Source organism: Sturnus vulgaris, chromosome 30, assembly GCF_052056855.1.
Source record: "Sturnus vulgaris isolate bStuVul1 chromosome 30, bStuVul1.hap1, whole genome shotgun sequence".
In the NCBI taxonomy this organism is placed as follows: domain Eukaryota; kingdom Metazoa; phylum Chordata; class Aves; order Passeriformes; family Sturnidae; genus Sturnus; species Sturnus vulgaris.
This window is the reverse complement of record NC_142272.1, coordinates 1,412,062-1,430,967: the sequence shown is the minus strand read 5'-3', so window position 1 is coordinate 1,430,967 and position 18,906 is coordinate 1,412,062. Positions and strand designations below refer to the sequence as shown.

The window sequence follows — 18,906 nt, the reverse complement described above, 5'->3', positions numbered from 1 at the left end:
CCCATTCAAAAGGGCCACAGACACTTGTGCATGTGCTGAGCAAACCAGCACACGAGAACATTTATACTGGTCACAGCTAAAAGCCCAAGAGTGTGGACTAAAACCACAGAGGGGGAAGAATCTGGGATCTGTCCTTAGCAAATGGATATCAGGGGGAGAAGAGGGTCCTGCCCACGCTCCAGCACCACCCCGTGCCCTAGCCCAAATCATGAGTGTCCCCACCCTGCCGCTCACTGCACTGGGTCTCATCTTCGCCGTTCTCGCAGTCGTTCTCCTTGTCACAGGTCCAGGTCATGGGGATGCACCTCCCACTCGGGCAGGCAAAGTAGTTGGATGGACATTTGGGCTTCCTCCCACCTACTTTGTGATGGAAACATCAGTGAGGACAACGGCACGGCCATGTCCTGCCTCCTCCCAGCCCAGAACTGAAGGATTCCTCCCCAAAACCCCCCTCAGGTCCCACATCCCAGACCCCTGCAGCACCATCTGTGCTGGAGCCACACAGACAGAGGACAACGGTCCCAGTGGGCAAACAAAGCATCCACAGCCCAAGCAGACCCCAAAGGGGCATCCCTGCCCCCAGAGCCCCCTCTGCCCTCCTGCTCTCACCGGGGCAGTTGCGCTCGTCCGAGTAATCGCCGCAGTCGTTGGCGCCGTCGCACACCCAGCTGGGAGCGTAGCACAGGGACGTGTGCTCGCACTTCTGGAACGTGGTGCCCTTCACCCCCAGCCTGAAGTAGCTGCTGCAGTCGGTGGCGGCTGGGAGGAATCACAGCAGGAGCCCCGGTGACACAGCAGGAACCACGGCAGAAGCCCCCTGGTCTGGCTCCACCACGTGGCACCGGGTGCTGCCCTGCTGCTGGAGCCCACCACACCCCACACACCCCCAGATGTGCCCCACACATGCCCAGAGCTGCAGGGAACCATTGGGTGGTGGGGTGCTGAGCACGGCACAGGGGTGGGTTGGGGCTGCCTCATCCCAGGACTGCAGGACAGGAGCAGGACTCTCTCTCTCCCCGATCCAGCCCAAATCCCGAAGACCCAGGTCCCTGCCTCCAGCACCAAAGGCAGGAGCATCTCCAGAGCTGAGAAGGGGCCAGGAGCAGCAGCTGGGCACTCACTGCAGTTCATTTCATCTGATGCATCCTCGCAGTCGATGAACTGGTTGCAGCGGCTGGAATTCCCGATGCAGGTCCCGTCCCGGCAGCGGAACTCGGTGGCAGCACAGCTGGTTTCTGCCAGGGGGGAAGAAACCCCCACAGCTGATGAGGCAGGGCCCACACCCACCCATGGTACCCACTGGAAGGGCACCCACACCCCTCCACTGCCCAGGCAGCTCTGGGTTGCCCAGAGCACTCCCAGACCCAATTCCCTCCTGGATGAGACCCGGTGCCTCCTGACTCACACTCTGCCTGGCAGCCTGAGCTCCTCTCCCTGGCACAACCACACCTGGACAGGACTCTGAGAAGCTCCTGACTGTCCCTGTCAGTTTGAAGCCCAGGAGACCCATCCTGCATCCCTAATGGGGTGCTGCCTTTGGTAATTCCTGGGAGCCATGAGGAGCAGTGACACTACACCCCGTGCCCCTCCTGGCTGTCAAACCACTCTTTCTGGGAAGCTCTGGGTGCTGCCTGCCCATGTCCAGGAGTTTTTCCTCTCAGCTGTCACTCTGCGAGCTTTACAAAGCAGCACAAACTTGACCTTGACTCTCCGTTAAGCCCTGGCTCTGCTCTGCTCCTGTCAAGCTGATGGTAACTCCCTCCTGAAGCCGCTGTCCCTGTCCCAGGCAGCTGACAGGGGCTGGCCGGGTGCCAGGCGGACACTCACTGTTACAGGGCACCTCGTCCGAGTTGTCCCCGCAGTTGTCCACGCCGTCACACCAGTAGCGACTGGCGACGCAGCGCCCGTTCATGCAGTGCAGGTATCCCTTCTTGCACTTGCGGCTGCCTGCCAGGGAGGAAGAGGAGGAAGAGGAAGAGAAGGTGAGTGGAAGGAGGGCAATCACCCCCGAGGGTCTCAGACACTTGGGGATCTTTCAGCAGGGAAGAAACCATAGAGCAGGATCAGGGAAGCTGCTCCCTAATGAAGAGGGGTGAGGGCTGGTGTTTGGGGGTGCTGCAGACCCCACTGGCTCAGCTCCAGGTGTCCTGTTTTCCAGCCTGTCCCCTACACTGGGAAAGGTCTGGAGACCTTAAAGCCCGGCTGGGTGCAGCTCTGGGAGGGCAGGAGGGACTGTAAGCACCTGAGGGATGAAAGGACACTATAGAGTCCTGGTTCCCTTTGCTGGGCAACCCTGGCAGTGTCCAAGGCCAGGCTGGATGTGGCTTGGAGCAACCTGGGCTAGCAGAAGGTGTCCCTGCCCACAGCAGGGGGTGAAATGAGATGAACTTTAAAAGGTCTCTCCCAACCCAAACCGTTCCATGATTCCATGATCTTGAACATAGGAAAAAGGATTGATTTACTGGAGCACTGTGAATCCGGCCTTTGTCATCTTCCATCCTCTTAAGTTTTTGCCTCCATTCTCTTTAAGTTTTAATGACAAATTTGAAGAGGTTCTAAGACTAATTAATGAGGGACAGACCTTGCAAGGCTGTGTGGAGGACCTGCCTCGTGTGTTTGCCTTGAAGGGGAAACCCAGGGGAAGCCCTGATTTTGGTCCTTTCCAACCCAAAACCATTCCGTGATTCTCTGAGTGGAGCTGACAGTTGGGGCAGGGTGTCTGGGGGTGCTGAGGTGCGTGTGTGGGTGAGCAAGGCAGCAAGAGGAGGAACCTTACTGCAGTAGGACTGCTTCTCATCCGACTTGTCCTTGCAGTGCACGACGCCGTCGCAGGTGCGGCTGAAGTCGATGCAGTCGCCGTTCCCGCACTCAAACTCATCCACGTTGCAGGTGGAATTCAGAGCTGGGCAGAGCATGGCAGTGTCAGCTCTGCCAGGTTGAGATCAGCCTCAACCCTTCCTTTCCTTAGCCCCTCCCAACCCTGTCTCACCTTTGCAGGTGAAATCCTCCTGCAGGACCCTCTCCCCACGGCAGGAGCAGTTGACGTGGCCCTTGGGGGTGAGCAGGCACAGGTCCTGGCAGCCCCCATTGTTCACCCGGCACAGGGACAGCTCGCCTAGGACAGAGGGACACAGCAGTCACACCAGGGATGGGCCCACCAGCCCCTGCTCCTCATCCCCCCTGCTGAGCCAAAAAGTAGGGAATCCCTCCCCAGGCTCTTCTAATGGGGCTATGGAGGGTGTAAGGAGCTGAGGCACCTGGTCTCCCCAGGTTTTACAAGGAGATGCCCTGGGAAGAGCAGGGACAGGGCAAACCCTCTCTGTCTTCAGCCTGCACTGGGTTTGGGGACGGACAACTGTGGCATGAGGGTTACGAGGGGGCAACGACAAGCTGGCAAGGACAATGGGATGATTCCCAAAGGGCTAAGAAGGACGGGAAGATGGGCTCCCAAAGGGCTAGAATGGACAGAGAGATGGCTTCCCAAAAAGCCACGAAAGGATGGTGGGATGGATTCCCAAAGGACCAGGAAGGACAGAGAGATGGATTCCCAAAGGACGACTGAGGACGGTGGGATGGATTCCCAGAAGGCTGGGAAGGATGGTGGGATGGATTCCCACAGGACTATGATGGACAGTGGGATGGATTCCCACAAGGCCAGGAAGGATGGTGGGATGAATTCCTAAAGGACCATCATGGACAGTGGGATGGGTTCCTGAAGTGCCAGGGGATGGGTTCCCAAAAGGCCAGGAGGGATGGTGGGATGGGTTCTCAAAGGACCATGATGGACAGTGGGATGGATTCCCAAAGGACCATGAAGGATGGTGGGATGGATTCCCACAGGACCATGATGGACAGTGGGATGGATTCCCAAAGGACCATGACGGATGGTGGGATGGATTCCCACAGGACCATGATGGACAGTGGGATGGATTCCCAAAGGACCATGACGGATGGTGGGATGGGCTCCCCTTCCCCAGGCCTGCTGCCAGGGTGAGGGGCAGAGGGCAGGGACACTGCAGTGACACCAGAGGGTGCTCACAGCTGTCGGTGTCGTTGGCCACGGCGATGATGCCCATGGGCTGCTGGGGGATGTCCACACGCAGCAGTTTCATGTCGGTGCCCACGTATTTGTTGGCGCGCTGCACGGCGCGGCGCACCCAGTCTGTCCAGAAGATGTAATCACCATACACAGCCAGGCCAAAGGGGTGCACGGGCTCTGACTTCAGGATCACCTGCCAGGCACAGAATCATGGAATGGGTTGGGTTGGAAAGGATCTTAAAACTCATCCGGTTCCCACATCCCTGCCATGGTACTCCGAGCCTCCTCCATGGCAACTCCCTTCCAGGGTTGCTCCAATCCCCATCCAACCTGTCCTTGGACACTTCACAGAATCCTTGAGGTTGGAGAAGATCTCCAAGATCAAGTCCAACCTGTGACCAACCCCTCCCAGAGGACTCAGTGCCAGGTCTAATACTTCCTTGGATATCTCCAGGGATGGTCCACCACCAACATGGCAGCTCCTTCCAATATTTAAAAACCCTTTCCATAAAGAAATTCCTTCTCATGACCAACCTCCTTTTATGCAGCTTGAAGCCATGTCCTCATTTCTCAGGGACACAGCCAAGCTGGGAGCAGGAGGAACCTGCTGTGGGAGGCAGCCCCACAGCCCCCTAAACACACAGTGTCCACCCCAGTGGGATGACTGACTTCTCCAACACCAGGAACAGCTCTGCTTCCCTCTGACCTCAATCCAGCCCGTCTGGACACTCCCCTCTCCACTGACCCCACTCCAGTTCCAGTCTGGACACTCTCCTCCCCAGTGACCCCACTCCAGCCCCGGTCTGGACACTCTCCTCCCCACTGACCTCACTCCAGTTCCAGTTTGGACACTCTCCTCCCCACTGACCCCACTCCAGTCCCAGTCTGGACACTCTCCTCCCCACTGACCCCACTCCAGCCCCAGTCTGGACACTCTCCTCCCAGCTGACCCCACTCCAGTCCCAGTCTGGACACTCTCCTCCCAGCTGACCCCACTCCAGCCCCAGTTTGGACACTCTCCTCCCAGTTGACCCCACTCCAGCCCCAGTTTGGACACTCTCCTGCCCATCCCACTGGCCTCAGACTCACATGGCGGTGGGAGCCATCGTATTCGCAGCGCTCGATCTTGTCCAGGGTGGCATCAGAGAAGTAAATCTTCTCAGCCTTGTGGTCAATGGCCAACCCGTTGGGTGTCCGGATGTCCTGGTCGATGATGATGAGGACGTTGGCACCGGACAGGGTGGCTCGCATGATGCTGGGGTGCTGCTCATTCCAGTTGGTCCAGAACATCAGGCTGGGGAGGGAGGGACACACAACACCTTTGGAGGCCCAGCTCAGCCACATCCAGGCTGGCTCAGCCCATCCACCCACGGCTGGGGGGCTTCCAGGGACTGGGGGATGCATGGGACATCGTTCCCACGTAAAAAGAGTGAGAAGGGGGTGAATGAGGCTGCTGGGAAATGTGGGATGGGTGGGATGGAGGGTCTGGAGCAGCTTTGGTGTGCTGAAGGATTTGTGAGGAGGGGGCTACAGGGTCGTTCCTCCCTGGGGGTCCAATCCTCTCTGTGCTGGATGTGGATCCCTGGTGGGGCTGGCTGGACCCTCAGTGGCCACTCACTTCTGGCACTCGTCCAGCACGAAGGCCCGGGGGTGGTCGTCCCCTGACATGGTGATCACGGTCTCCCTCTCGAAGGCCCCGATCCGGCTCTGGTCCACGGTGTGCCGGGTGATGGTGGACGTGGTGTAGCTCGTCCAGTACAGCGTGTCCCAGCCACGGTGGTATGCCAGCCCCTCCACTGAGCCCACATCTGTGGGGACAGCAGAGTCACACCCAGCCCGGACCCCTGCAAGGCTGCAGCTCACCCTGCATGGCCAGTGCTGACCCTGACACTGGGATGTTGAAATTTTTGCTTTTAATTACAGCACAAAAATCCCTCAGAGGCTTTGGCTGCTGGGCGGGGACTTGGCAGGACTGGGGGCTGTGCTCAGACCTCTGAGTCTCATGGGTAGAGCTTTGCTGGAATGACCCTCCCTTGCAGGAAGGCTGAGGGATGCACACCTACAATGCAGCAAAGATTTGAATTTGGCTCTCAAACTCCACACCAGCCAGACCTTGCTCTTGGTCCACAGCAATAGAGCTGGGAAGTGAAGGGTTTCCCTTTGCCAGGGGGCACCTGAGGCCCCGGGGCACAAAGTGACAAGGCAAAGCCTGGTGGGGACCAGGGAGCCCTTCCCAGCTGGGAACTTGAACTGTGCACCCATCCTCCCCCTCTCATTAACGCTGGCAAAGGGTTTAATGAGGTGGCTGTGAGAGCTGGGTCGTGCTCTCCCCTCTCAGGGTTAAAGCACCATGAGCACTGCTGTGAATTCCCTCATTAGCAGCACATCCAAGGCCCTGACTCAGGGAGCTCCTGGAGCAGCAACCATGGCTCTTTGAAGCTGCTGCAGCTGGCCTGGAGGTGAGGCCAGGGCTGGGCACCCCGAGGGTCAGGGCTTAGGGTGCTGCCTCAGGAGGTGAGTGTGAGCACAGAGCCGATCTCAACTTCGCTGCAGTGCCTGTTTCTAGAGCCCAAACCTCGTGACACACTCTCTGTGCCAGAACGAGCTCTGCAGGCTGCTCCCAGTGCCTTTGTCCACTTCCAGAGGCTCCTCAGAAATCGCAGCTCAGCCTGCACCCACTACCCCTCCAAACACCTCCAAACCCACCACAACCCCTGGGGCAAGAACAGAGGGAGTGCAGGAGGAGGTGAGGGAGAGAAAGACGGGTCTGAGGGCAGGCACAGAAGGGAGAAGCCCACAGCACTCACTCTCCACGATGGTCTTGCGCCCCGTGCCATCATCATTGATCTGCTGGATGTTGCCGAAGTGGATGTCGCTGTAGAAGATGCGGTTGCTGCCCTTGGAGCCGTAGCGGTAATCAAAGGCCAGGGCGATGACGTTCTTCATGTGCTCTGCATCCTCGAAGGGCTTGATGGGAGCGTTGAGGTTGTTCTCATCCGAGAGGTGGATGCTCTTGAGGATGGTGCGCTCCGAGTAGAGCAGGTACCCGTCGTAGTCCCGGCAGCTCACGCCGTCCTCCGACAGCATCCCGTGGGCACAGGCACACGTCCTCTGCCCGCCGCCACGGAACAGGCACAGCTGCTGGCAGCCCCCGTTGTTCTGGGCACAGATGTTGGTGCCTGGTTGTGGGGGGACAGGGGGGATTGGGTGAGGGACTGGGTAGGATGCACCCACTCGGCCGCTTTCAGCGCTCGGCACTCCCAGAGGAAGCAACAGGCTCAAACCACAGCTCCAGTGTTAGAGTGATCCATTTGTTTCCATCCCCATTCCCCACGTGAGGAGCTGCCCCCCATGCTCACACCTACCCTTCTGCCGGGCCCGGTTGAAGACTTTGATGTCCTTGAGCTGCACGCCGATCCCAGTCCGCAGGGACACCGACTCGGTGGCGTTGTCCTTGTTGCCTCTTTTGATGGAGCCGTTGGCGTGAGTCCTGAGGGAGGACAGAGTCCCTGAGTGACCAGCACAGGACCCTTCCCCACCTTGCACTCACCAGCTGCCCCCACCCTCCACACAGCCCCTAGCCCCCTTGGCACTGCACCTATCGCTCCAGTAAATGTATTCCTCGAAGACCGACACGGAGAACATGTCCATGTTGTTGCTGGACAGGACAACCTCTCGGTTCTCGCCCGTCTCCAGGTCAATCCTTTCGATCTTGTCTGTCCTGGCATCACACCAGTACAGCTTCCCATCCTGTGGGAATGAGAGAACGTCCCAGTTGGCATCGGGGTAGCACTATCCTCTGCTCCTCTGGCAGGACGTCCTGGGGTTCAGGCCACTCTGGACACTCTGGAGCCCCAAGGAGGGCAATCATGTCCCCAGCAGCAGGACAGGGCCACAGGGACTCTTGGGACTGGTACCACCCTCCCAGATGCCAACTGTACCTCGTAGTCCACGGAAATCCCATTGGGCCAACTGATGCTGACGTTGACCAGCACCATTCGCTCGGTGCCGTCCAGGCGCGAGCGCTCGATGCGGGGGTACTGCCCCCACTCCGTCCAGAACAGGTACCTGAGGGGACAGCAGGGATGTCACCACAGGTTTGTCACCTGGAGCGCCTTTGAGTAAAGGACAGACACCATCCCATTCACCCCCCCACGCTGAGGACCCAATCCAGACCCTGCCCGCTCACAGACCTGGCATCACATCCCCTGCACCTCCATCCCTCCCCACATCCAAACACCTCTGCTCTCCCTGGGGCTCTGCCCAAAGCTGGAGCCAGTCTGAGGAGGCTCCACTCGGATTTTCTGAGGTGAGGGCAACCACCAGGTCCCAGGGGCTCCCAGGGAGTTCAGCCCATCAGTGAAAGGAGGGTTAAATCCAGGGCTTGGACTCCTTGGTGTGGTAGGAGACCTGCGAGTCCTTCCCTGCTGTGTGCACACACACAGCTCTGCCAGGAGGTGTGGGGGGGTCTCACCCTGTGCCCATCCCACAGGTGATGCCCCTCTCTGGGGCGGTGTCTCACCCCTTCTCTGGATGGACTGTGATGGCCCGTGGCTTGTCCAGCCCCTGTGAGATGACCACGTAGCGGAAGGACCCGTTCAGCCTGGCCACCTCGATGACATCAAAGCCCTGGTCCGTCCAGTAGATGTTTCCTGCAGGAGGGGATGGTGAATCCCCACACAAGCCCCACTGCCCCCACTGTCCCCAGCTCCAGAGCCCCATGGATCCCCACCAGCAATCCAGTCCACAGCAATGCCCTCCACACGGCCAATGCCGTTGGTCACCACGTCCTCACGCCACGTCTGGTCCCGCTTGGCTCGACTGATGGTGCTCAGGCCCATGTCCACCCAGTAAATCGTGTCGTTCTCTGAGAGGGACAAGGAGGGGATGAGTCAGTGACCACCTCTGGTCACTCCAGAATGGTAAAAACCACCCCAGGGCCCCAGAATCCTCCCTCACCCAGCACTGCCAAGAAGGAGTTCCAGGACAAAGCATCACCAAAGCGGGGTCTGGTGATGGTCCCCTCATGCTCCTTGTCCCCTGCCCTGTTCCCAGCCCCCCTATCCTGCTCCCAGCCCTGCATCACCTGCATGGAAGTCGATTCCCACAGCCAGGGAGGTCCCCGACACCGGCACGAGAGCATCCGACTTGTCATTGGGGTCCAGGGGAATGCCCCGGATCCCCTCGTGCACCGAGTACAGGAGGAAGGAGCCAACACCTGTGACAGGTGAAGGACAGTCAAGACACATCCCAAAACCCACAGGCTGTCCCTTCACTATGGAAAATTGTGACAGGGGAGAAACATGAGCCTGGCAGGGTTCCACAGGCCCAGCACAGACCTCCCTGGGGGCTGCAACCCCCAGCACAGCCCGTTCCATGGTCCCACCCTGCTCCAGGGGGCACGAGAAAAGCCCTTTCCCACCATCCACCACCCCCACCACGTGCTGGCAAAGGCTCTGTGGCGCATCTGGGTCAGGGCAGCACTTGTTATTCAGCCCCTGCCCTGACCCAGATGGTGCAGGGCTCTGCCAACCCTCCCCAAACCACCCGGAACACTTTGCACACAAACAGCCTTTGAGAGGCCCTGGCAGTGCCTGGGGGGACAGCGGGAACACAGTGGGGACAGGGGATCTGCAGAGCCACGGCTGTGCCTGGCCCTGCTCCCAGCGAGCCAAATCCACTGCCCACAGAGAGGGTCCCACCCCTCCCTGGGGGGGTCCCACTGTGCTCTCCCACTCCCCTCCTCCAGTGATGCCCTCGGTGGCCAGGCAGTGGTGGCCTTGGTGGCCCACGCTCATCAGGGACAGCCCATGCAAGGGTCTTGCTGCCACCACAACTCCTCCAAGCCTCCCAGTGTCCCTGTGGTCCCCAGCGTCCCCCTGCAGTGATGTGGGACGCAGAGCAGCGGGGAGGAGCCCACGTGCAGCCAGAGGAGGGGTCACCAGCTGGGGTGACCACAGGTATGGCCGAGGAGTGGTTCAGGGAGGGGACAGGGACAGCACACACCTTCACAGGATGGTTCGGGGAGGGGACAGGGACAGCACACACCTTCACAGGATGGTTCAGGGAGGGGACAAGCACACACCTTCACAGGATGGTTCAGGGAGGGGACAGGGACAGCACACACCTTCACAGGCTGGTTCAGGGAGGGGACAAGCACACACCTTCACAGGACTGCTGCCCGCTCTTGAGGCTGTAGCCCGCGGTGCACATGCAGGAGCGGGAGGTCTCCGAGGTGGGCAGGCACAGCTGCGAGCAGTCCCCATTGTTTTGGCTGCAGGGATTGGTCCCAGCTGTGGCAGAGAAAAGTGGCTGAAAGGCTATCAGGGGGCCAGGGTGCACCCACCAGGGCTAGGACAGCCAGGGCAGCACCAACATGAGGTGTGGGTGCCCTGCACCAGCCAGCACAAACTTGGCACAAGGGCAAGGACAAGACTTGTGCCCACTGCCAGGGATGGAGCCACCTGGAAGGGCCGAGCAGCTGCCCAGCCCCATGAGGTCTCTTCCCCAGGACCCCACACTGACCTTGCTGGATGCTCTCATCATACACCTTCATGTGCATCACCAGCGTGGTGCTGTTGCGCAGCACCGTCACCTCCGTCCCGTCCTTCTTGTTGCAGGTGCCCATCCTCTCGGAGGCCTGGTCAGCCCACCACAGCTTGTTCCCTGTGGGGAGAAGGCAGGAGCATGTGGCAGCGTTCCCCATCCCCTCCCTTTCAGCTGAGGTGGGAGAGGTGGGCAGGAGAGTTTGGGAAGGGCCAGGAGACAGGGAAAGGTGTCCCCCTTTGGCAGCCCTCACCCATGATGGCCAGGGCGGTGGCCTTGCTCAGCTGGCCCCGCAGGGACTCGATCACCTCCAGGTTGCTGCCATCCAGGTCACACCTGTTGATGGTGCCATTGCCAGAGCTGATCCAGTACAGTTTGCTCTCTGGGTAGTCAATGGCCAGACCTGGAAGGGACAGGAATGTCACCAAGCTGGTGGCACACAGGGACCATCACAGAGTGGGAGGTGGGATGGGATGGGATGGGATGGGATGGGATGGGATGGGATGGGATGGGATGGGATGGGATGGGATGGGATGGGATGGGATGGGATGGGATGGGATGGGATGGGATGGAGAGAACAGGCAGGTAAGGTCATGGTGACCCAGAACAGGAGAGCTGCCATCCCCCCAAAGAGCCGGAGTGGGGACTCAAGGCTCTGCAGGACAGCAAGGCGAGGTGGGGGATCCCAGGGACCATGGAGGGGTCCGTACCAACAGGTCCCTTCTGGTTGGTAAAGAGGAGCGTGCGGTTGCTGCCGTCCATGTTGGCCACACTGATGTTGTCCCCATCTGTCCAGTACAGCTTCCTGCAAGGTGAGGGCACAATGGGTGAGGGCCCATGGTGCCAGCAGCCCCCTGCACCTTCCCATCCTTGCAGAGCTCCTCACCTGCTTGTGGCACAGGCTGGGCAACCCCACAGCCCCTTGCCCACCCCCAGGAGGGGGCTTAGGGGTTGCCAAAGCCCCGTGCACACCTGGATTGGCACACACTGGTGGGTGCACACTTATCGCAGCCCCTTTGCACACGTGTGTACAGACACACAGCACAACCCCACCTCCTGTGACACTGTTCCTACACGCTGACACACAGAGACAGCCCCTGTTCTGTCCCCCATCACATGTGTGCACTGTCACACACACACCCCTGTGCCTGCACACACCTCCTTGCCATCAGCACCATGTCCCACCAGACTCACCCCCGGAGTGGGTGCACCACCAGGCAGTGAGGCTTGTCCAGCCCCTGGATCACAGCGTTCTTGAAGGAGCCATCCAGCCTGGCCACGTTGATCTGCTTCTTGTTGGCGTCATAGCTGGTCCAGAAGAGGTTTCTGGAAACCCAATCCACGGAGAGGCCGTGAGCATTGGGCAGGTCTGCAAGAGAACAGAGACAGGAGCTCATCAGCTGTGAGGACAGAGCTGGGATGATGATCAGATGAAGAGGAAGGGCCGATCTCAGGGAGCTGAAGGCTCTGGAGGGCTGGGGGTCCCAGCTCTGGGAGTGATGGTCCCCCACACCAACCTGCAGAGACAACGGTCTCCACGCCAGTGCCGTTGATGAAGGCTCTCTTGATGGTCTGGGTGCGGACATCTGACCAGTAAATGCGCTGCTCCAGAGCGTCGTAGTCCACCACGGTGACGTTGTCGATGTCGGGCACGGTGAAGGAGATGATGTAATTGTAGTAGGGGTTGTCGATGTCCACGCCCCGGATCTCCATCTGCCGCGCGTACAGCAGGAACTTCTTAAACTCTGGGAGGAGAAGGGCAGCGGTGGGATCTCAGCTCCAGAGCAGCCATTCATCCCCCCCTGCTCCCCAGGCAGACCCCTACCATAGCAGGTGGTGTTGTCCTTGTCCAGTTTCATGAGGTGGGGGCAGGCACAGGACAAGGTGCGGTTGTAGTTGATGAGGCAGAGGTGGGAACACGGTCCTTTGCCCCCGTTGGCTTCACAGGGATTAGGAGCTGCAAAGGGGACAGGACTCAGCGACATCCCAGCCCTTGGGGACACCCACCCAGGAGGCCCCAAGAGCTGCAGCCCCCCCAGACCCTGCCTGCCCCATCCAAGCATCACCCTCACCACCTGATGAGCTAAGGGGCAGCCACAGGGATGAGAGCAGCATCCTCCTGCTGCTCCAAGTGGGTGTGGGCACAGACCAAGTGCCAGTGCCACCCTCCATGGTCCCCCCCAGCCCATCCCCCAACCTGCACTCCCCCAGCCTCACCCAGGGGCTGCCGGGAGGGGTGATACACCTGCAGGTCGAAGGGCTGAGTGTTGGTCCTCTGCACCACGGTCACGTTGTGCCCCGTCCACTTGTTGGCCTTGGCCAAGGTGTTGGTGCGCCAGTCGGTCCAGTACACCTCCCCCCCGTAGAGGGTGACAGCAAAGGGGTGGGACAGGTACTCGTGTCCCCTCAGCACCTCAATGTGCCCTGTCCCATCATACAGGGCTGAGTAGATGGCGTCCGACCTGTGCCGGGGGGAGATGAGGGTGAGGGAAGTGAGGAGGGGACACCACGGGGTTGTGCAACCAACAGCAACAACCAGCAGGGTCTAAGCAGCCGTGGGATGGCTGCTGATTTACACCAGAGATCCACAGAGGAGAAAACCCAGAGCAAGGGCTGGCACGTGCCAAACAAACCCTACAGTGCAAAGGCTTCTCATTCCCAGCCCAGCACAACTCTGGAGTGAGGGGAAGATCCAGACTGAGAGGGATAGAGGGGGGGGGGACACAGAGAGAGGTGTCCTGGCCTACCTGGCATCGATCCAGAGGATCCTCTTCTCCAGGTAGTCGACAGTGAGCCCGTTGGGCCACCCCCCCGAGCCCGTCTCCTTGTGGATGGTGCGCCGGCCCGCGCCGCTCATGGAGGCGGCCTCGATGCGGGGCAGGCTGGCATCCCAGTCCGTCCAGAACAGGATCCTGCCAGGAGGGACTGTGAGCAAGGACAGGAGCCCATGGCCTCGTCCCCCCACAAGATCCCCCCAGGATGATCCCTGTGAGCACTGTCCCCTCCTGCCTCACCCATAGCGAGGGTCCAGGGCGATGGCGCGGGGGTGCTCGATGTCCCCAGCCAGCAGCGTGGTCCTCATGGTGCCATCCAGCTTGGCCACCTCGATCTGGTCCAGGTTGCTCTCCACCCAGTAGATGTTGCCAGCGATCCAGTCCACGGCCAGTCCCTCAGGGGTGGCCAGGCCGTACTGTATCACCACCTCGAAGCTGGTCAGAGCTGTGGGGCACAAAGTGAGGGCTCTGGATGGTGCCTCTTCCCCAGCACACCCAGCACCATCACTCCTGTATCCTCAACAGCTCCACCCTGCTCACCTGGGGTTGATTGTGGGGATGTGTCCTCCTCAAACAGGGCCTGAACCATTCCTGTCCATAGTCCAGACCCCAAAGAGCACAGCATCCCCTATCCATAGTCCAGACCCCAAAGAGCTCAGCATCCCCTATCCATTGTCAGATCCCAAAGGGCTCAGCATCCATCCATGACCCAGACCCCAAAGGGCTCAGCCCCACATCCCCAGCGCTGCCCCTGGGCTCCTGCAGGAGCAGCACTGATGGGGAGGGTGTCCTCTCTGTGCCCAGCTGCTGGGCTGCAATTACCAGCAGGGAAGCGCTGGGAATGCTAATTAACTACTGCATAATGAGAGCAGAATAGAATCACTATCAGGGCTGTGGGCTTCAGCTGCAGCATCACCGTGGGGTGCCAAGGAATCACTGACCCCAAACCTGCACCCCTGCTTTCCCTCCAACCAGCCCCCCCGCCCCCAGGCTCCACACCTCCATTCTCCAGCAGCTTTCCCCTGTAGATCTTGTCCTCCACCACGTCTGTCCAGTACAGGGAGCTCTGGTTGAGGTGGAAGTCCAGGGCGATGGTGTTGCGCAGCCCAGGCACCAGGACGCTGTAATCCCCTCGGTGCAGGTCGATGCGCCGGATCTCGTGGCGGTTGGAGAAGATGATGAACGGCTTGAAGGGGTCTGGGGACAGTAGGGCAGGGTCAGAGGGGCACGGACAAGGCAGGGGACAGTGCACCCAGCCCCAGCTACACTGCTAGCACACAGATCCCACCAGCACCCAGCATAACCCCCAGCTCCACGAGAGGAAACCCCCCCCCCGAGGCAGCTGGGGGGCTGCTACCAGTCCCTGGTGCTCCCCAAAACACACCCAGGCTGCGGCAGCTCTCGCCGTCGGGCTCCAGCATCCAGCCCTCGTAGCAGGAGCACTTGACATTGTACTTGTCCTGCTCGCACTTCTGGCTGCACTTGAGGTGCTTGGCACAGTAGCTCTGGATCTGGCAGGTCTTGTTGTCGGCACCCAGCTCCATGCCCAGGGGACAGGAGCACACGATGCCCTCGCCAGGGGCCACTGTGCAGTTGTGGCTGCAGCCGCCGTTGTTGAGCGAACACTGGTCTGTGGGGACAGAGGACATGCTCGTCACCTCCTCGTCGCTCTCCTGGGTCACCCCGTGTCCCCACTGCCGTGTCACCCTGTGTCCCCACCCCGGCCCCGCGCTCACCGCAGAGCTCGCCCTCGTCGGAGCCGTCACCGCAGTCGTCGGAGCCGTCGCAGAGCTTCTCGGGGGGCAGGCAGATGGAGGTGTTGTTGGCACAGGTGTGCGAGGGGGGTTTGCACACCAGGGACTCGCAGTTCTCCTCATCAGAGTTGTCCTCGCAGTCGCTGTCCCCGTCACAGACCCACGCCTTGCTGATGCAGCGGGCTGATGGGGAGGGGGAAGAGCAGAGCCAGAAGGGACGTTATTCCAGGCATTTCCAGATGTTTTCCCATGCGTGGGGGCATAGGGGTGTTTGAGTAGCTCAGGGCTCGCCAAAAGTTGGACCAGAGCTGGCCCAGATAGGACAGGTCAGGGAAGGGCCTGGGGAAACAGAGGGTCAAGTCCCAGAACTGGTGTCCCTCCACCCTTGTCCCCACCCCATCAAAGTGGGTCCAGTCCCTTCCTCAGAGAAGGGGAGAAGGGATCTGAGGATGACACATCCATCAGGATCATGGTTCACGGGCTGGCCTCTTGTGTTCCCTCATTATCCCGGCACCAAGGACAGTCCAGCACCCCCAGGTGGGATCCCCTGCTCTCACCTGAGTCCTTGCAGCCGAATTTGACATTGGGGTCACAGACGTGGGTGACCCCCTCGCAGTTCTTCTCGTCGCTGGAGTCCATGCAGTCCGTGTCACCGTCACAGCGCCAGCGCATGGGGATGCACAGCCCGTCCAGCCGGCACTGGAACTCGTCCGTGTGGCAGCCCCCGGGCGGGCGCGTGGCTGTGGGGAGGGCACTGCTCACTGCCTGCACCCCATGGAGCTGGGGGGCTGCAGGACTGGGCAGGGACCAGGCACTCAGCCAGCAGGGAAACAGCTGGAGCCACCCAGAGGCACGGGAGGGGGATCTGGGCACCGAGAAGGCTGCAGAATTCCCTGCCGAGAAGCAGGGCGGCTCTACCCGGGGCAGGGTTTGGCTCTTTGGGCAATGCCTCGGTTGGGGGTCCCTTCTGTGTGCTGGGGCTCACCCTGGTTGGTGCAGTTGGCGTGGGTCTCGTCGCTGTAGTCGCCGCAGTCGTTGTCCCCGTCACAGGTCCAGTGCACGGGGATGCAGCGCCCGCTGTTGCACTTGAACTGGTTGCTGGAGCAGGAGTGGCTGCAGCCGGCCTCGTCACTGTTGTCCCCGCAGTCGTTGTCTGGAGAGGGAAGGGGGGTGGGCAGGAGGTCAGCAGGTGCCCGGCCAGGAGGGGCTGGCAGGAGGGAGGACAGCAGAGACCCCTCGCTGGGGGAAGCAGGGAACAACAGGGACCGGACAGGTCACGCCGGCAGACGGGACGTGGGGTGACAGCAGCCCCTCTCCACCACGGGCTGGAGACCCCCGGCCCTCCCACCCCACAGCATCAGCAGCACACAGAGAAAATGAAACACAGAAACTGCATAGATCAGCCATGAACCTGGGGGGCCCTGGGCCCTGGAGCCACGGGGGGCTTCACTCTGTGGGGAGCGGGGCTGGGGGACGGGTGCTCCTTTGGGGGTGCACCCATGGGGAGTGGGGCTGAGGCAGCCAATTAGAGGGGGTCAGATCGCCTGGAGGAAAACCCCATGCTTGATGTGGGGGAGTTTTGGTCTGAGGATACCTGGACACTGGCAATGAAGCCCCTCTGCCTGCCTGGCACGGGGGGCCTGGTCTGGGACCACCACAGGGCTCCACTGTGGATGCCCCACCCGAGACTGGTCAAGGGGATTCACTTCCTGGTGCCTCAGGATGGGCACAAGGATGACGGCGCTGAAGGGGATGATGGCACTGATGGAGATGATGGCACTGATGGGGATGATGGCACTGATGGGGATGGTGACAATGATGGAGATCACGGCACTGATGGAGACAATGGTAATGATGGGGATGAAGGCACTGATAGGGACAGTGGCACTGATGGGGACGATGGCACTGATGGGGATGATGGCATTGCCAGCTGACACGTGGCCTCTCCAGCACCTCAGCTCCTGCACCTGCAACCCCCTGACCTCTCCAGGCTCCCACCGAGAGCAGATTCCCAAGCGGCTCTGCTCTGTGAGCTGGCAGGAACAGCGACTGCCTGGCAATGGCACATCCCTCCTGCTGCTGGAGAGCATGGGGGACATTGCTAGAGAGCTGGGGGACATTGCCAGAGGCACAGGGGGCATTGCCAGAGAGGAGGAGGGCACCAGGGGCATTGCCAGAGGCACTGGGGTTGTTGCCAGAGAGGCCAGGGGGCATTGCCAGTGTCCAGAGCAGCAGCCCCCGGGGCTCACAGCCCTCTGGAGGGGCAGGGCTGGGGGCTGGGGGGGCCAGGTGGGGGTCTGGTGCATGTTGATCTATGCACTAACCGGTAGGCTTTGGACAGTTCTTTTCGTCAGAGCCATCCCCACAATCTTTTTCTGAAACACAGAACCACCAGACAGGAGCGTGGGCACAGTGACAAACACAACACAGCACAGTGACAAACACGGCACACGCACAGCAGGTGGCACAGAGACACCGGGACACAGACACAGACACACGGACACAGACACACGGACACACAGAGGCACCAGGCAGCCTGGGAGGCGAGACCAGAAGCAGGGGAGGGCGCTGGGGGAGCAGGGCAGCCAGGGTGAGGGCACCCTCGTGGTGCTGCAGCTCCTGCCCCAGGCACCTGGCGAGGCTCAGGGCTGCACCAGGGACTCCACGCCACAGCCTGGCTGTCACAGTGGGGGATCCCGGGAGAAGGATCCCTTGACAGGGCCAGCTCCAAGGGAGCTCAGGAAGAATCCAGGGAGAGTCCTGCATCCAGAGCTCTGCTCAGCCAGGCACCAGTGTCTCGCCTGCTCTGAAGACACTAATTATCCCTAACAAGGCAGAGCGGCTCAAAGACTGAAATAAACTTGTGGGAAAGGAAAACAACCTTGGGGCAAACCCTCTGTCCCAGGTCTGGCCCTGCAAAGATCCAAGGGCCGATGGGAGCTGGCTGGGAGAGCTCTCCTGCCTTCCCTGGGGCTGAAGGACCTGGCTCAGCCCCTCCAGCAGCTCTGGCCATGCTACACTTGGTTCCAGCACCAGGACAGAGTTTTGGAAACCTTGCAAAGGATGCCAAGGTCTGGAACAATTCCTGCCAGGTTATTCCTGCAGCTCTCCCTGCCCCAGCACAGCCAAGGGAAATACGGGGCTGGGGGCTGCAGGAAGGGCTCAGCTTTGGCTCATGCCACTCCCCTTGGAGCCTGGGCTCTGCCCTTCAGCACATGATGAGAACTGGCCCTAATTGCCAAAATGGGGTCCCTGCCAGGCTGCACCCTCGCCTCGGGTCTCGCCATCCCCTCGGGAGCACTACGGGGCCGGGTCCTCACCGTTGTCACAGCGCCAGTTGATGTTGATGCAGCGCCCGTTGTTGCAGGTGAACTGTGTCAGGGGGAAGCAGGTCGGGTAGGCTGAGGAGGAGGAGGCAGAGGCACCGTCAGCACGGGGGACACCTCGTGTGCACCCCAACCCTCACAGCCCCGGGGAGCACCTAGTGCTCCCAGTGCTCCCAGTGCTCCCAGTCCCAGCTCACCACACGAGGCAGACTCGTCAGAGCGGTCCCCGCAGTCATCATCCAGGTCACACGTCCAGGAGATGGGGATGCAGCGGCCACTGGCGCAGGAGAACTGGTTGGGGGAGCAGGTCCGGGCTGGCCAGGAGGGACAGGTGGAGTGTTAATGGCCCATGGTACCTTGCATTGCCAGGGGAAGGTGGGGAACAACCCCCTGGGCTCCTGGCGAGGCCCAGGTGCAAAGCCAAGGTGCAGGCACATGTGAGACACAAAACCTCAGGCAGTGGCTCA

At 60.7% G+C, this 18,906-nt stretch overlaps 1 protein-coding gene across 3 annotated transcripts in view; it reads right to left on the bottom strand.

Annotated features, from left to right (window-relative positions):
- Positions 1–18,906, bottom strand: part of LRP1 (LDL receptor related protein 1) — a 77,945-nt gene that overhangs the window by 19,260 nt on the left and 39,779 nt on the right. For 2 of the 3 annotated variants that reach the window (XR_015808793.1, XM_088180734.1), the window contains exons 18-50: positions 18,637–18,753; positions 18,434–18,514; positions 16,099–16,266; positions 15,671–15,853; positions 15,096–15,296; positions 14,744–14,989; positions 14,359–14,556; positions 13,600–13,804; positions 13,333–13,497; positions 12,803–13,047; positions 12,411–12,542; positions 12,103–12,330; positions 11,780–11,954; positions 11,296–11,390; positions 10,839–10,988; positions 10,565–10,705; positions 10,204–10,332; positions 9,126–9,257; positions 8,772–8,906; positions 8,562–8,691; positions 7,981–8,107; positions 7,638–7,789; positions 7,405–7,529; positions 6,847–7,218; positions 5,658–5,847; positions 5,129–5,333; positions 4,040–4,232; positions 2,990–3,115; positions 2,777–2,902; positions 1,828–1,947; positions 1,122–1,235; positions 610–759; positions 223–360 (exon numbers count right to left, since the gene is read on the bottom strand). Coding sequence is in view for 2 of the 3 variants with exons in the window: in XM_088180734.1 (XP_088036860.1) it covers positions 223–360; positions 610–759; positions 1,122–1,235; positions 1,828–1,947; positions 2,777–2,902; positions 2,990–3,115; positions 4,040–4,232; positions 5,129–5,333; positions 5,658–5,847; positions 6,847–7,218; positions 7,405–7,529; positions 7,638–7,789; positions 7,981–8,107; positions 8,562–8,691; positions 8,772–8,906; positions 9,126–9,257; positions 10,204–10,332; positions 10,565–10,705; positions 10,839–10,988; positions 11,296–11,390; positions 11,780–11,954; positions 12,103–12,330; positions 12,411–12,542; positions 12,803–13,047; positions 13,333–13,497; positions 13,600–13,804; positions 14,359–14,556; positions 14,744–14,989; positions 15,096–15,296; positions 15,671–15,853; positions 16,099–16,266; positions 18,434–18,514; positions 18,637–18,753 (5,394 nt within the window). In the remaining variant the exon portion in view is untranslated. The remainder of the gene's footprint in view (positions 1–222; positions 361–609; positions 760–1,121; positions 1,236–1,827; positions 1,948–2,776; positions 2,903–2,989; positions 3,116–4,039; positions 4,233–5,128; positions 5,334–5,657; positions 5,848–6,846; positions 7,219–7,404; positions 7,530–7,637; positions 7,790–7,980; positions 8,108–8,561; positions 8,692–8,771; positions 8,907–9,125; positions 9,258–10,203; positions 10,333–10,564; positions 10,706–10,838; positions 10,989–11,295; positions 11,391–11,779; positions 11,955–12,102; positions 12,331–12,410; positions 12,543–12,802; positions 13,048–13,332; positions 13,498–13,599; positions 13,805–14,358; positions 14,557–14,743; positions 14,990–15,095; positions 15,297–15,670; positions 15,854–16,098; positions 16,267–18,433; positions 18,515–18,636; positions 18,754–18,906) is intronic. The other variant, XM_088180735.1, reaches the window with a different exon arrangement.